This window comes from Garra rufa, chromosome 22 (assembly GCF_049309525.1).
Source record: "Garra rufa chromosome 22, GarRuf1.0, whole genome shotgun sequence".
Lineage (NCBI taxonomy): Eukaryota > Metazoa > Chordata > Actinopteri > Cypriniformes > Cyprinidae > Garra > Garra rufa.
The window spans coordinates 26,339,524-26,355,488 of NC_133382.1; the positions used below are offsets into that span (position 1 = coordinate 26,339,524).

At 36.4% G+C, this 15,965-nt stretch overlaps 1 protein-coding gene across 3 annotated transcripts; it reads right to left on the reverse strand.

The window, feature by feature from the left end:
• Positions 1–15,694, reverse strand: osbpl7 (oxysterol binding protein-like 7). Of its 3 annotated transcripts, XM_073828488.1 has the most exons (23): positions 15,459–15,694; positions 13,810–14,039; positions 13,395–13,538; positions 13,231–13,284; positions 13,025–13,138; positions 11,862–12,014; positions 11,547–11,649; positions 11,349–11,467; positions 11,180–11,266; positions 10,833–10,856; positions 10,059–10,209; positions 9,811–9,941; positions 8,024–8,116; positions 7,632–7,797; positions 6,790–7,076; positions 4,546–4,683; positions 4,397–4,460; positions 4,223–4,301; positions 3,095–3,239; positions 2,851–3,001; positions 1,452–1,578; positions 996–1,118; positions 1–918 (listed from the first exon to the last, which is right to left on the reverse strand). In XM_073828488.1, the coding sequence occupies exons 2-23, from the start codon at positions 13,939–13,941 to the stop codon at positions 810–812; spliced, it is 2,694 nt and encodes an 897-aa protein (XP_073684589.1). In that variant the 5' UTR covers positions 13,942–14,039; positions 15,459–15,694; the 3' UTR covers positions 1–809. The 3 variants fall into 3 exon arrangements, with proteins under 3 accessions (XP_073684589.1, XP_073684590.1, XP_073684591.1); XM_073828489.1 differs by lacking the exon at positions 10,833–10,856; XM_073828490.1 differs by lacking the exon at positions 8,024–8,116 and having other exon boundaries at positions 15,459–15,693.
• Between the last annotated feature and the right edge of the window lie 271 nt (positions 15,695–15,965).

Genomic DNA, 15,965 nt, shown 5'->3' on the forward strand with positions numbered 1-15,965 from the left:
TTCATTTTTTCTATTCTTTAATTGTATATTTTATTGTGGTTTTAAATAACTATACAAGTGAGGACTCAATTGAACATTTGTACACTATGACTTTTTTTGTATCCAGGCCTACACAAAATGGTCGCTTCTGATATCACATTTTAAACTGTGAGCTTTATACTTAAATGCCAATAAATATAATATCATCTAAAATCTAAATACGACATTTGGTTCGTTAAAAAAATAAAAGACGTGCTGTGTGGACACATTTGAGGACCCTAGTAAAAGTCAATGAGGGCCCAAATTAGAGTTAATCCATTTACTCCTCAATCCTGCTTGGGTTAAGACACAGCTTTGCAAAAGCAATAACAGTCCTTTTTATAAACTGGTGAGTTAAAGGAAGAAAAAGCTAGTTAATGAGACCTCTGAATATTATAAGTTTTCTTTATCCACACTCTTGTTGTATCCACTGGCACATAAGTACTTACATAAAGTGAAAAGTAATTGAACATTTTCAGAAATGTGCATGTGCAATTGTTAAAACTAAACCTCTCCAGAACTCACATACATTCTTGTTTACCTTTTGGCTTATATTTGATATAAGTCTAAATGTCCACCAAGTTTCTGTGTCCTCAACCTTCAATAGAAATGTTCAAAACGTATCCGTACTTTTGGTGTTTGGTGAAAGCATCATCCTTGCTCAGTGGATTCGGTTTAGTGCAAAAACCCTTGGCAATTCATTGTTGCTTCCAAAAGTTTATATAGTCTGTGAGCAAACTGAATTTATCACAGGCATTAAGTGTCCACAGTGTCGCAGCAATCTGCCTCCCTCACCATAATTCCAAGTTTTTAACATTGGCAAAACCAGGATTCTCCCTCGTGTTCCAATATGTTCCATTATAAAGCCAAACTTCCCGTCCAGCAGCATCCAAAGTTTTCCTGCAAGATGGGAGCATTTTAATATTCCAACTCCAGTTTTTATGAATAAATCATATGTGGGGTTGATGTCAACTCACCTGAAGAAGCGAGGGATATGCTCCTCTCCTCTCTTGGCCAGAATTTTCCTCCTTTCTCTTTGCTTTTCCTCTACTTCGTCCTTCTTTTTATCAGTCTCCTCTATTTTCCCCTCTTCAAGAAGCCTGGCAGCACCAACACAGAGCAAACTGATTATCTGAACACTTTTGTAGACTTGCTAATCCAAAAACTGCTACAGTAAATCATTCTGGCTGCAATGTAGGGCTAGACAGTGTGACTTAAAATCAAAACCGATTTGTTGATTAAAATTTAGCAAAAGACAAAATGGTGGTATGATTTTAATGGGAAAGTATTACCAGGATTAAAAAAAATAAATAAATAACCGACATGGGTTTATGTTGTTAGAGGTTCTGAATTTCGGTTTCGATTACTTTTGAAGAATCATTTAGCCTTACTTCAACATCTCTATTTATTATTGTCTATTAGTAAGGTCTCACCTTTGGTCAGGGCGCAAGCGTGTATCTGAAGGGGGTAGCAGGGGCTTAAGGTCAGGGGTCAGCTCATTCATCTCCATTGCAAAGCTTGAGAAGCCATAGTAAATCAAGTAGTTCTTGGGCTGTGGATCTGTAAGGAAGACAAATTTGAAGTTTACCCAACTATGATGACTTCTGCTGTTGAGAGCCCTCAAAATGTGAAGAAAGTCTATGACAGCTTAAGCTATTACATAATGTTGACCAATACCCAAAAATGTATATAGTATTTTATAAGCAAATGCATAATTCTAACGGAAAAAATAAACATATACAATACAGGTGAAGTCAAAATTTCACATACATGTTACCCAAATAAGAAGGATCATATAAAATTCATGTAATTTTTTTATTTAGTAGTGACCTGAATAAGATTTTTTACATAAAAGATGTTTACATATAGTCCACAAGAAAAAAATAATAGTTTAATTTCTAAAATTGACCCCGTTCAAAACCCTGTTACATACACTTGATTCTTAATACTGCGTTGTTACCTGAATGATCCACATACACAAAAAAATTCTTCAGGTCCCACAAATTCTTTGGTTTTTCAGCATTTTTGTTTGTTGAATCCTTTCCAACAATGACTGTATAATTTTAAGATCCATCTTTTCACACTGAGGACAATTAAGGGACTCATACGCAACTATTACAGAAGGTTCAAACGCTCACAATGCATCAAGAGCCAAGGATGTAAACTTTTGAACAGGATGAAGGTGTACATTTTTTTATCTTGCCTAAATAACATATTTTTCATCTAGTACTGCCCTTCAGAAGCTACAGAAAATACTTGCATGTTTCCCAGAAGACAAAATAAGTTAAATCTGCCCTGATCTTCTAGTTAAAAAAAGTTTATCCCTGGATCTTAATGCATCGGGTTTCCTTCTGAAGCATCAGTGAGTGTTTGAACCTTCTGTAATAGTTGCATACGAGTCCCTCAGTTGTCCTCAGTGTGAAAAGATGGACATTGGAAAGGGTTTAAATACACAAAACCAAAGAATTTGTGGGAAGTGTCATGAACAACTATCACTGAACAAAAAAAAACACATCTGTGAATCATTCAGGTAACAACACAGTATTAAGAATGGGGTCATTTTTATAAATTCAACTATTATTTACTCTTGTGGACTGTATGTAAACATCTTTTATGTGAAATATCTTATTCAGGTCACATGGATTCTGTATGCTCCCTCTTATTTTGGTCAAATAATTAACATTTCGCAAATGTAAACTTTTGATATCAACTGTACATAACATTTCAAGAGTAATTTGGGTTGCAAACAACAGTTCATGCAGTAATGGGCTGTTCATTGACTTGAAAGATGACAACATTATTCAATAAAATAGAGAAAAGATGACTACTCACTTGGCTTCCAAATACACTGTGGATTGGGAAGGGTGTCACAGAAGATGCCTTCATGCCAAAATCCACCGAAACGATGAACGACATTACCAGACTCGTCAAGAACTTGACCTTGCACTTCGTTTTTGGAACCATCTGAACCCCAGTAACGTGACTAAAAGGGAAAAAACAACACTTTATACATTCGTACAAAGACTTCACCTATATATATCAAATGACAACAATTTGCAATCAAAACTGAACACACCTTGACAAACGTGATCTTACAGGTGCAGACCGAACTTTTTAGGTTGCGAATAATGACTTCACCATAGTGCTCAAGGTATCGCTGCTGACTGAGGACATTGTGGATGCACGTCACCACTTTGTTCCATTCATAGTGGTCCCCGTATCTATAAGTATGGTATATCAAAGACCAAAGATTAGAATTCTTCTTAAAGGTGACATATAATAAAAATCTGACTTAGAGTTTAAGTGCTATAACCAGGTCCCCAGTGCATCGTGAAAAACAAAAAATTTTTGGTAAGGCTTTAAACTAGTTTTGGTATGGCTTTATTTGCAAGCATGTACAAAAAACAAGCGCACCAGATTTCGGTGACGTAGTCAGGGGACCTTATTATAATATTACCAGCCCTTAATCTGCATGTTTCTACCCATGGCACCACCATTTTGTTTTCACAAGCAACAATGGTGTTCTAAAGTTCTAACCCCGTGGCAAAAGTTCTTCTGTCGTTGGCTGCACAGACGAGCACAGAATACTATTTAGAGTCCCAGCCTCAGAGGAGACAAGAAAGCAGTGGATTTATTGATTTATTTACTGTATATTACGCTGCTGCCACAAAAATCTAATATAAACATGCAATTTCTTTTCAAGGTTTTTACCTTCACAGACATAACCAACTGTGTGTTTTAACATAAACTTGCGTGTATTTAACAGTTTAAGCGCAACAAGACACGAAAGAGAACTTACTCACATCAAGTGACAGCCACTCTCTATGCTCATTCTTTGGATGTGTGTCAGAATACTGTATATCAGATGTTTAAACTAATATTTAAAGTTTAAAACACTTTTCATAGACAGTACAATCAAAACCAAACAGATGCTTTTTAGCAGAGCATCTGAGGTACGAGCTATAAAGGCACAGCCCTATTATGGAAAAGGGAGCAGGGAGCCGCAGCTCATTTGCATTTAAAGAGTCATGCACAAAAACAACATTTCTGCTTCCACTCAAAATGGCATTTTCAAAATGATTTTCAAAAAAGTTATCTGTGGGGTATTTTGAACTGAAACTTCACAGAAGCAGTCTGGGGACACCTGAGATTCATATAACATTTTGGAAAAGGGGGCATAATAGATTCTCAAGCAGATACTTGCTTTTTTAGAGTCACATTCACCATCCCCGTTGGCATGATTTCCAAAGACTTGCCCCAAAACTTGTTCTTCCATCTCTGGTCTGCTCTCAGCATGTGGAAAAAATAAAAAAATGAATTGTTTCAAATTCAAACATACAGTCGATCAAGACATCGTCACACAGACTTTTAAACATACCCTGCCAGAAGTTGAAATTGTCAGATTCTGCATGACACGCAGATATTGGTGGATGATGGGAAACCTAAGAGGAAACACAAAATCACGGAGTAAACAACTGCCTGATAGCATACTCATCTGATGTGTGATCAGTTGTGATTATTAATTACCTGTTCACTAATGTAGCGGAAGCCTCTGTCCTCTCTTATACACTCAAATGTCTCTCCCAGAACTGGATTGAAAGGTTTGTAACGGTTGCGATACTGAGCCGTGGCATAGCCAGATATGGCAAAAGCAGCAATATAAACCTTTACAGAGACAAAACAGAATTTCCTATTATTTTTTTATGAAATATATAAACGTTCAAACATATGGGGCCAGCAATAATTTTTTGGGGGAAAATGAATACTTTTATTCAGAAAACTAAATAAATAGCATTCAAATAAATGCTATTCTCTTGAACTTTCTATTAATCAGAAAACAACTGCTTTCAACATAATACTAAAGACTTGTCTGAATGTTTCTTGAGCAAAAATCAGCATATTAGAATCACCTCTGATGGATCATGTGGCATTAAGACTGGATTAATGACTGCTGAAATTTCAATTTTGCTATCACATGAATAAATTATATTTTAATATATATATATAAAAATAGAAACTGTTTTAAATTGCAATAATATTTCTGATAAATAAAAGCAGCCTTGGTGAACATAAGTGGATGCTAGTATACAGTGAGGTCAATAAGTATTTGATCACCCTGTGATTTTGCAAGTTCTCTTACTTAGAAATCATGGAGGGGTCTACAATTTTCAGCATAGGTGCATTTCCACTGTTAGAGACAGAATCTAAAAATAAAAATCCGGAAATCACATTGTATGATTTTTTTACAATTTATTACTGTGTCAAATAAGTATTTGATCACTTGAGTCAAAAAAAAAATTAATATTTGGTACAGAAGCCTTTGTTAACAATTACAGAGGTCAAACGGTTCCTGTAGTTCTTCACCAGGTTTGCACACACTGCAGGAGGGATTTTTGCCCACTCCTCCATACAGATCTTCTCTAGATCTGTCAGGTTTCGGGGCTGTCGCTGAGCAACACAGAGTTTCAGCTCCCTCCAAAGATTTTCTAAATGGAATTTAGGTCTGGAGACTGGCTAGGCCACTCCGGAACCTTGATATGCTTCTTACGGAGCCACTCCTTGGGGTTTCCTGGCTGTGTGCTTTGGGTCAATGTCATGTTGGAAGACCCAACCATGACCCATCTTTAATGCTCTGACTGAGGGAAGGAGGTTTTTGCCCAAAATGTCACAATACATGGCCCCGTTCATCCTCTCCTTAATACAGTGCAGTCGCCCTGTCCCCTGTGCAGAAAAACACCCCCAGAGCATGATGCTTCCAGCCCCATGCTTTACTGTATGTACGGTATTATTGGGATGATACTTATCACTCTTCTTCCTCCAAACACAGCGAATGGAGTTAAGACCAAAAAGTTCTACTTTGGTCTCATCTGACCACAGGACTTTCTCCCATGACTCCTCTGGATCATCCAGATGGGCCCTGGCAAACTTCAGACGGGCCTGGACATGGGCTGACTTAAGCAGGGGAACCTTCCGTGCGATGCAAGATTTTAAACCATGAACGTCTCAGTGTATTACTGATAGTAGCCTTGGAAACGATGGTCTCAGCTCTCTTCACGGCACTGACCAGCTCCTCCTGTGTAGTTCTGGGCTGATTCTTCAACATTCTTAGCATCATTGATACCCCACGAGGAGAGATCTCCAGATCCCCAGTCCGAGGCTCCGATTGCTCCAACAGTTGTGCTTTTTTTTAACAAGCTGCTTGGCAATTGCCCCGTAGCCCTTTCCAGCTTTGTGAAGGTCTACAATTTTGTCTCTTGTGTCTTTTGAGAGCTCTTTGGTTTTGCCCATGTTGCTTCTTAGACTTTGGCTGATTGTGGGGTGCACAGGTGTCTTTATGACAGCTAACAACCTCAAACAGGTGCTACTAATTTAAAATCATGAGCAGAGTGTAGCTGGACTATTTAAAATCAAAATAACAGGTCTTTGAGGGTCAGAAATCTAGCTGATAAGCAAGTGATCAAATACTTATTTGACACAGTAATTCACAAATAAATTGTTTAAAAATCATACAATGTGATTTCCGGATTTTTATTTTTAGATTCTGTCTCTAACAGTGGAAATGCACTTGTATGAAATTGTAGACCCCTCCATGATTTCTAAGTAAGAGAACTTGCAAAATCACAGGGTGATCAAATACTTATTGACCTCACTGTATATAAAGATATAGTAATACTTTATAATATCATTAATATCATAGCACTTCTAAATGAATCACTCCTTTTATGATCATTCGGATATATGCAGTTTGGCTCAAGTTTCTGTAATTATTACCATCCTGTGGTAGGGGTCATCGGTATGATTGGCAGTGTCCAGCAGGTCAGAGTATTCCAGCTCCTCACAGAGTCTCTGCAGCAGGCACACAGGTTCATTCAGAGCTGCTGGCATGGAGACACGGGACAGATCCTTCCCTATGTTGTTGTAGAGGATAGTCATCAATCCGACATGGCTGTTATCAGGGCAGACTGAAGGCAGAGCAGTACGACGTCCGGTGCTCTTTATGCTGTTCTGTTTTGGTGGTGCCTTTGAAAGGCTGGCACGATATTTGCGTGAAGCCATTGCTGTTGAGTTCATAAGAAAAAGAAAAAAAATTGACATATTTTATATTATTACAAATGTCTTTACTGGCACTTTTATTCAATGTACTGCATCTTTGCTAAATAAAAGAATTAATTTGTGTTCCTGAACCCGAACTTTTGAATTGTATATATGGACACCACACACATATGTGACCCTGGACCAAAAAAAACAGTTTTTAGGGTCAATGTCTTAAAATAGATAAGCTGAAAAAATAAGCTTTCAATTTGAATATCAGAACCAGAGGGTACAAAATATCAAAATACTGAGAAAATTCACCTTTAAAGTTGTCCAAATGAAGTTCTTAGCCATGTATATTACTCATCAAAAATTTACTTTTGATACATTTATGGTAGGAAATATACAAAATATCTTCATGTAACATGATCTTTACTTAATGTCCTAATGATTTTTGGCATAAAAGAAATTGACCCATACAATGTATTTTTGGCTATAGCTACAAATATACCTGTGCTACTAAGCACTGATTTTGTGGTCCAGGGTCACATGTACTTATTGAGCATTTAATTTTCACTGACCATGAGCCTCATCAGGCTCAGAATTACTGGATCCATCACTCAGACCGGACTCGTCAGACATCTCAGAAGAGCTTGGACACATAAGCTCATCACATGCATCAAAATACTCCGCTGCTGAGTCAGCCACCGAGGGCGCACGGAAAGACACACTACGGCCTGAGCCAGACTGAGTGAAACAGAGACAGACATGTAGGTAGTTAGAAACTATGAGCTTGATTGCATCATACTGTTATGACGATAAAACTATGAAAGGACAAAAGAGCCTCTTGGCATATGAAGTAGGTGAAACCCATCAACCTGTAAACAGAATAAAGAAGCTGAGGGTGGAGGAGGGAAAGAATAAGACAAAAATGGGAACAGGGTGAGTAGGTTCTTGGTAGAAAGGGACACACCTTCCTTTGTAGCACAGTACGGAAGGACTCTTCTGAGGACTCGGAGGACACTGAGAGTTTGTGGATTTTGGTGTGACGGGACTTAACATCTAACTGAAGACACACACATACACACACACACACACACACATCTATGCAGTTAAACATAGCATGTAATGCACTGAAAACAAACTACTAAACCAGTGGTTCTCAACCTTATTGACTCCAATGCCCTTTATTGTCTACAACAATATTCTCAAATAGCCCATGACTTCTCTGATTGTTTGATAATGAAAAAATTAAATCAGCAAGTTGTTGCAAATCTGTACAAGTTTCTTTTTCTGCTGATACAGAAAAGATGATATATTGAATAATGTGGGTAACCAAACAGTTGTTGGTCCCCATTGATTTACACAGTATGTAAAGAAAATAGGGGTCAACTGATCATCCGCCTGGTATTAAGGCCAATATTAAGCATTTTTATGGTTATCGGTATCATTTTCAAAATCTGCTGATTAAATAATTTTAAAGCATTTAAAGAAAGTTTTTGCTAGAGCCCTTGTTATTCTTAACTTTGAAATTTATTTTCATTTTTACACCAGACATACACTACCAATCAAAAGTTTTTGAACAGTCTCTTCTGCTCACCAAGCCTGCATTTATTTGATCCAAAGTACAGCAAAAACAGTACAATTCTGAAATAATTTTACTATTTAAAAACAACTGTTTTCTATTTTAATATATTTTAAAATGCAATTTATTCCTGTGATTTCAAAGCTGAATTTTTTGCATCATTACTTCAGTCACATGACTATGCAGAAATCATTCTAATATTCTGATTTGCTCAAAAAAATAATATTATTATGTTAAAAAAAGCTGAGTATTTTTAGTTTTTTTCATGAGCAGAAAGTTCAGAAGCAATTATATGAAATAGAAATCTTTTGTAGCACTATAAATGTCTTTATCATCACTTTTAATACATTTAAAGCATAAAGAAAATTATTATTTTCTATAATTTCCTTCCCAAAAAATAAAATATTAGATAAAATAAAATAAAAAAAATTATACTTACTAGTGTATATTACAAAAGCTTTTAATTTCATTTTAATCAAAGAATACTAGACAAATAAAATTTACTCAATGGTTTTAAATATTAATTATAATAATAATAATAATAATAATAATAATAATATGAAGAAGAAGAAGAAATATTTCTTGAAGAGCAAATCAGCATATTAGAATGATTCAGCATATGGAGTAATGATGCTTAAAATTCAGCTTTGATCACAGGAATAAATCACATTTTAAAATGTATTCAAATAGAAAACAGTTATTTTAAATAGTAAAAATATTTCATAATTTTACAGTTGTTTCTGTACTTTGGATCAAATAAATGCAGGCTTGGTAAGCAGAAGAGACTTCTTTAAAAAAACACAATCTTACAGTTCAAAAACTTTTGACTGATGGTGTATATATCGGTTGAAAATATCAGTTATTGGTCTACCCGATCTGTAATAATCGGCATCAGCCCTGAAAAACACATATCGGTCAACCCCTAAAAGAAAAATACTTATTTAGTTTATTTTAATCTTTGTTTTGTATTACTTTAAATCATTACAAGCCATTTTTAGATGTTTGTTGAGGCCCCTGGTTGAGAACCACTGTGTTCAAGCATTTACTAGCAAGGCTGTTTGTTTTATGAGCTTACAGCATCTTAATTAACAAGATAAGCTTTAGTAAATCTATTCTTTACATAGCGAAAAACTCAAAGTGCACTGCTATTGCTAAGTAACATAAGTCCTTGTCACCTCAGCCAGGCTGCAGAGGTTGTTGATCTGGGCAGAGGTGCTCTGGTGAAGCTCCCTGCTGGACCAGGTGTCCTGCAGGCGTTGGCGCTCCTGACCGAGAGCCTCATGTGTTGTGCGCAGAGAGGCATGAACTATAAGAAAAAGATACTTTCCTTTAACATTATACATCTAATACAGCAAATAAGCATAAGCTAACTTTAAATGTGAACTATAAAATCATTAAGGCGTTACTCTTATACGTTTCATACCTTTCAAGGACATGGAGCAGATGTCTTGGTGGAGTTTCTTCCTTTCTGGTGAGGTGGAGGCTGGTGGGGCTGCCAAGGTGGAGACATAATCGGGAATGGAAGAGACGGAGGTTCCCAGGTGGGAAGAACTGTTGAGGTGGCTTGATGATAGCTGCAATAAAAAGTGGGTAGAAAAAAATAAAGTAGCAGCATGAAGTCTGCAGCATGTAACAATCAGAAGCTATAGTACATTTGTTAAATATACTAAAACACAATATAGACTAGCCTTCGGTAAGATTTTTTTGGAAAAGATATTAATACTTTCATTTAGCAAGGATGCGTTCAATTGATCAAAAGTGAGAGTAAAGACATTTATAGTATTAACTATCTATTTACTTTTTTTATTTATTCAAAAATTGTGAAAAAATGTTTCTTGAGCACCAAATCAGCATATAAGAATGATTTCTGAAGGATCATGTGACATTAAAGACTGGAATAATGGCTGCTGAAAATTCAACTTTACCAACACAGAAATAAATAATTAAAAATATATAATAAAATAGAAAACAGTTGTTTAAATTGCAATTATATTTAACAATAGTACTGTTTTTACTGTATTTTTTTGACTAAATAAACGCAACCTTGGTGAGAATAAGTGACTGACCCCAAACTTTTGAGTGAAAGTATACAATATGTAAAATGCAATAGGACCACCACAGGGTGCAAAGCATTTGCTACTTGGTGTAATGTGTCAAAAGTTAAGGAATTTACAATCAATATCTTGTGCTGACTTACCGATTTAGTAATCCCACGAAATGGCTTCATGCAAAAAAGGAGTTGACTAAATTACTGGGGGTTTTGAAGTTCTAATGCTTACTACACATTAGCACAACACAAATGCCTGACTATAGTATTAAAATAAATTAAATTTAAAATTAGAAATAAAACAAAATACAGAGATCTTTGGGATGACAATGCACATGAATATGGAATAAATTCCATAATAGTTTCCAAACCTTTGTGTAAAACATAAAATAATCCCAATGGCAGGGCAATCCCTGTAGGCAAATATTATAATTGCGAGGCTTTATCCAACATATTCTAATATCAAGTAGAAGAAAATGCAAACTGAGCAGTCTCACCATTCCAAGAGCCTCAACTCGAGACAGAGTGCGAGAGTGACCCCAAATCTTTCCACCTTTCTTCTTAGGTTTGTCAAGAAGGAGATTCTATGGATCAAACACATGTGGAAACATTAACTTGCAAGTCATTTTGGTAAGAACCCATCTTCATCCAGCTCCTTTTACTAACTTGCATGCTGATAATCCTTTGAAGGTCTCCGTTGTTGACCGTTTGGCCCGACTCTAAAGAGTGTAACTTTTGGACCAGCCGTTGCAGCTCATTCAGCTCCATTTGACAGCGGGTAAGCTCTTCAAAACACAAAGTGGTGCTTGTTTTTAATTGTCTGTGGTCATGCAACCTTTCACTTGTATTTAAAAACACCAATACCTTGTGCACAGATGTCAGGTTCTTGGGTCCGTAGCCAAGCTGAGACTTTCCCATTAATGGCAGGATTGACATTTGGCGTAGGTTCACTTACATACGACGTACCCTGGAATTATTCGTAAGATATTCATTTGCAACTTCCATCTGACATATAAACAATTAACTCACTGTAGAATCTATTAGTGTGCATTTACAAATAATCTGGGACATGAGGTCTAATCACTAATTCTTCTTGTTCTTAAACTGTGAGGACACATTCTCTAATCCCCGGTGATTTAAAGGGCCACAGGAAGTCAACATAGGAGCCATTTTACTCACCATGTCCTGCATGGGACTGTTTTTCTGAGATTGACTGCCTTGGGACAGGGCCTGGAGAAAGCCATTGTGAACGTGCGCAGCCTCGTTTTTTTTATACATCCTGTGGGTACTCAACTTGGTGACCCATATGTAATATAAATCCGGAGTCTTGGCCTAGTTGGAAGAGTAAATTGGGTTCAGTTAACATTTTTGACATTAGTTTAATTTGGTTTATTATTTGATGACATAAATTGTATAATCTGTTGGTTGAAGGTTAAAAATTGTCACAGAAAAATTACTGCAAGATATAAACTCAGAATTGTGAAATAAAAAATTGCAATTATGAGGGGAAAAGTCAGCAATGCAAGATTATTTTTTCAGAACTGTTTTCTTACAATTTTACATCTTTACATCTGGTAATTCTGGCTTTTTTCCCCTCCTAATTGAGTTTACATCTCATAATTCTGGATTTTTTCCTCATATTTTTAGTCTACATCTCGTAATTCTACTTTTTTCCTCAAAATAGAGTTTACAACTCATAACTCTGCCTTTTTTTCCTCAGAATCTTGAGTTTACATCTCGTAATTCTGCCTTTTTTTTCCTCAGAATTGAGCTTTCATCTCAGAATTCTGCTGTTTTTCCCCAGAATTTGGAGTTTACATCTCTTAATTTTGCCTTTTTTCCTCAGAATACAGTTTACATCTCATAATCCTGCCTTTTTTCCTAAGAATTTGGGGTTTACATCTTGTAATTCTGCATTTTTCTTCAGAATTAAGTTCACATCTCATAATTCTACCTTTTTCTCTTCAAAATTAAGTTTACATTTTATAATTCTGCCTTTTTTCTTCAGAACTGAGTTTACATCTCATAATTCTACCGTTTTCACTCAGAATTGAGTTTACATCTCATTATTCTTCCGTTTTCACTCAGAATTTTGAGTTACATAATCGCAATTCTGACTTATTTTCATTAAACTGAAATAAAGTCTAAATTGTGAAATATAAACCCCAAATTCCAAGAAGAAAAGTAAGAATTGTTAGATAAAAAGTGGCAATTATCTATCATTTATTACCTTTTATTTACTCATACCTGAAACAAGCTTCTGAAGAGCTAAAGATCATATTAGCTTTAAAACAAAAATAAATCAGTTTCATTCACTTATTGCCAGCAATACAAAGACTTACTTTCATGTGATACAGAATGTCCCCAGCATCCAGATCAATGCGTCTTGCTTTTTTGTTTACGGACATAACTGCGAGACTGACATCTAGTGCACCGTGCATTCTCCCTTTGGAAAACTGTAAAAAATAAATAAATCCCTGATTGTTAAAAGAGTCTGGATCTAAGATCTGCAGTTGTTGGTAAGGAAAAGAATAAGTAGCATACTTACATCATATTGGTTTTTTGAATATCGTAGAATCCCTTTATCCAAGACAAAGTATCTCTGTAAGAAAGTACAAATTTAAAAACTCATTGGATTTTATCCAGCTCTACATTTATACCAACAACTACCTAAGAAAGACATGACGTGTAACGCATTATTTGTTCTCATACCTTATGCCACCCTTTAAGAGGCCACTTTCTCCTCTTCATCAAGTAGCCTTCACAGATTCCTGGAGTATTCGCGTCCTGCATGTTTTCTCCAGCAAGGTTCACATCTACTGGAAAGTCATCCATTACCTCCCAGTCTTTAATGTTCTATTTGAAACAGAGGAGGAAAGGCAATCAGAGTTCACGTACAACAGGGCGGTTCCCATTCAAAACAAGTGCCACATACAGTATAATCCCTATGAACAAAACATAACTGTTGAGCTTGTTAAGACACATAAACTTGTTGGTTTGGCTTTCACACCATCTGATTGGATACTTGCTAGGTGTTGAGCAACTGGTTTCAAACACCCAAGAATATTTAGGTGTGTCCAAAAAAAAATCACGTTGAGTGTGCTTATATCAAGCAGATGGTACAAACCAGCCGTGAGTGACGCGAGGACGCTGTGCTGCTGCTTCTGGAATGAGTGGGCTTCTGCCAGCTGCTAGACACCTTCTCCACACCACTCGCCTGTGAATAGACGTGGTCCACTGAAGACCCATGGGAGTCCATTTTGAAAAAGTCCTCTTTGTGCACTTATTAGTCGAGCTTGGTGTGAATATACACTCTGCTAGAGACTCCTTCTCATTGTACACTAGAGCACAATATGTCTGCAAAGTAAAAATATTTTAGTCAGACAAGCTAAATATACTACATTATGCAACATAGTTAGAAAAACAATTAGCTATATGTTCGAAAAACAGTTTGCCTTTATATTTCCAGTTCCAGCCATAAAAGCCAAGGTAGAATCACGGTCATAGCAAAAGTATCCAGTAAACAGAAGCAACACCATGTCCAGGGAAAGCTCATCTAATTCGGTTATCTAACAACAGGGATCTGCCATAACCCACACTTCCTGGGCAGGACTTTAACTTCTGCCCTTTACTAGATCACTTTGGTTTATTGCTCATAAACACTTTTCAATTGGCTTAATATGAAACACAACAACAACAACAACACACAGTAAGAAACCAAAACAATACACTCATAATTACATAATCTAAATAATGCTAAATAACCATGGACGGAGGAAACACCTGTATTGCTGTCATACTGACATATTATCGAAAAATTCCATTTTCTAGATATAAGCTGAATGGAATGCCATCAAAGGGGTGTGACAGAAACCAAACATGTTTTCTAGCATCTTCTATTGTCTGCACTGACAAGCTCATACATGCCCATTGAACTAAAATGAGGGCAAATGTCTTGTAAACAGCTGAATTTGCTGTAAATGTCTGCAGTTAAAGCAATTGGAATTATTCAACCACTACAAAAAATGGTCACTAAGTTTTAAATCGCTTTAGCTATCCTTATGGAAGGCAGAAGATGCACACATGCTTTTGGATAGTAACCTCACAAAGGTAGCGGTCCCTACAGGAAAGGCTTAGCATCATTACGATAATTGGCTTTGAATAACCCTTTTTAGCCCTTAGCTTGAATAGCTTTTCCCTGTGAGCATGCTGACAGGTCACAGTAAATATGATACAACACCAAGAACACAGTGTGACGTGCATGATTTTAAAAATTAAAATAACTGTTAAACAGGTTTGGTTAGACTGTGTAGCCATTCCTCTTTATGCTATCTAGCATGTGAAGCATCATCAGTGTGTTGTTCAGAAATCCAAAAAGTGTAACATTTAGCTAAATAAAGATTGGCTTTGTGACTGTGCAAACATAAATTAACGCTAACGTTACATATAAAGTTGAATTCTATAAAATAGTAAAACTGCATTGTATAGTCTGGAACTTTTTACTAATAGCCACATGATCACATGCTGCTGATGCCAATAAATTTAATTAACGTCAGTCTAAGAAATGTTGCTATTTGATGTGATTTAAGACATTTCATAGTTATAGACAATTTGAGCTTGTGTTTTAATTACTTCTCCAGTTGCTTTTAAATATAGAATTTTTCTCATTCATATCCAAACAGTAACTATATAAATCCACTTCAAGCATACACTTCTACTGCTACCAGCGTTTAAAACCACAACGTTTCCACAAAGCATTATAACTCAAGCTCTTACCTGAGGTTTCTGTTCTTGGCCAGCGTGTGGTGTATCTCTGAATGACTCCCTCCAAGCACCTGAGTTTCGTGTTCCCCCATTTGTACAACATTTGCGTCACTCTTGTCACAGAACAGGAAACCAGTTTGACCACTTTCTACTAAAAATGCAAGAATGCAGATATTCCATGTGCATACCAGAGCGATGTGTGGCGGACAGCTCCCAAACTATCCTCCACTGGTCAACCGAACATCCTCCAAATCCACCCGAGGCTCCAGGCCAAATCATTATCCGCATTAGTGTCTTAAAAGCTGTTGGAATTACAGGTATGTAGGAGGACCTTCACTGACAGCTAGCCATTCAGATGCATTAAAAACTGCTCTGCCGTTGTCAGTTTACTTGGATAGGATAACCTCCAAATGTAGTTGTTTTCAAGTGGGCACTTATTTGTTCATATATTACCACACATACACACAACACATATGATTTATTTATATAGACGTTTTACAAACTCACATGATTTTTACT

Coding starts and splice junctions, on each gene's coding strand:
- osbpl7 (XM_073828488.1), bottom strand. CDS start 13,941: ATGGACTCCCATGGGTCTTCAGTGGACCACGTCTATTCACAGGCGAGT. Junction 7,798..8,023: donor GTACTGTGCTACAAAGGAAG/GTGTGTCCCTTT, acceptor TGTTTCACTCAG/TCTGGCTCAGGCCGTAGTGT. Junction 3,240..4,222: donor GTGAATGTGACTCTAAAAAA/GCAAGTATCTGC, acceptor CCATACTTATAG/ATACGGGGACCACTATGAAT.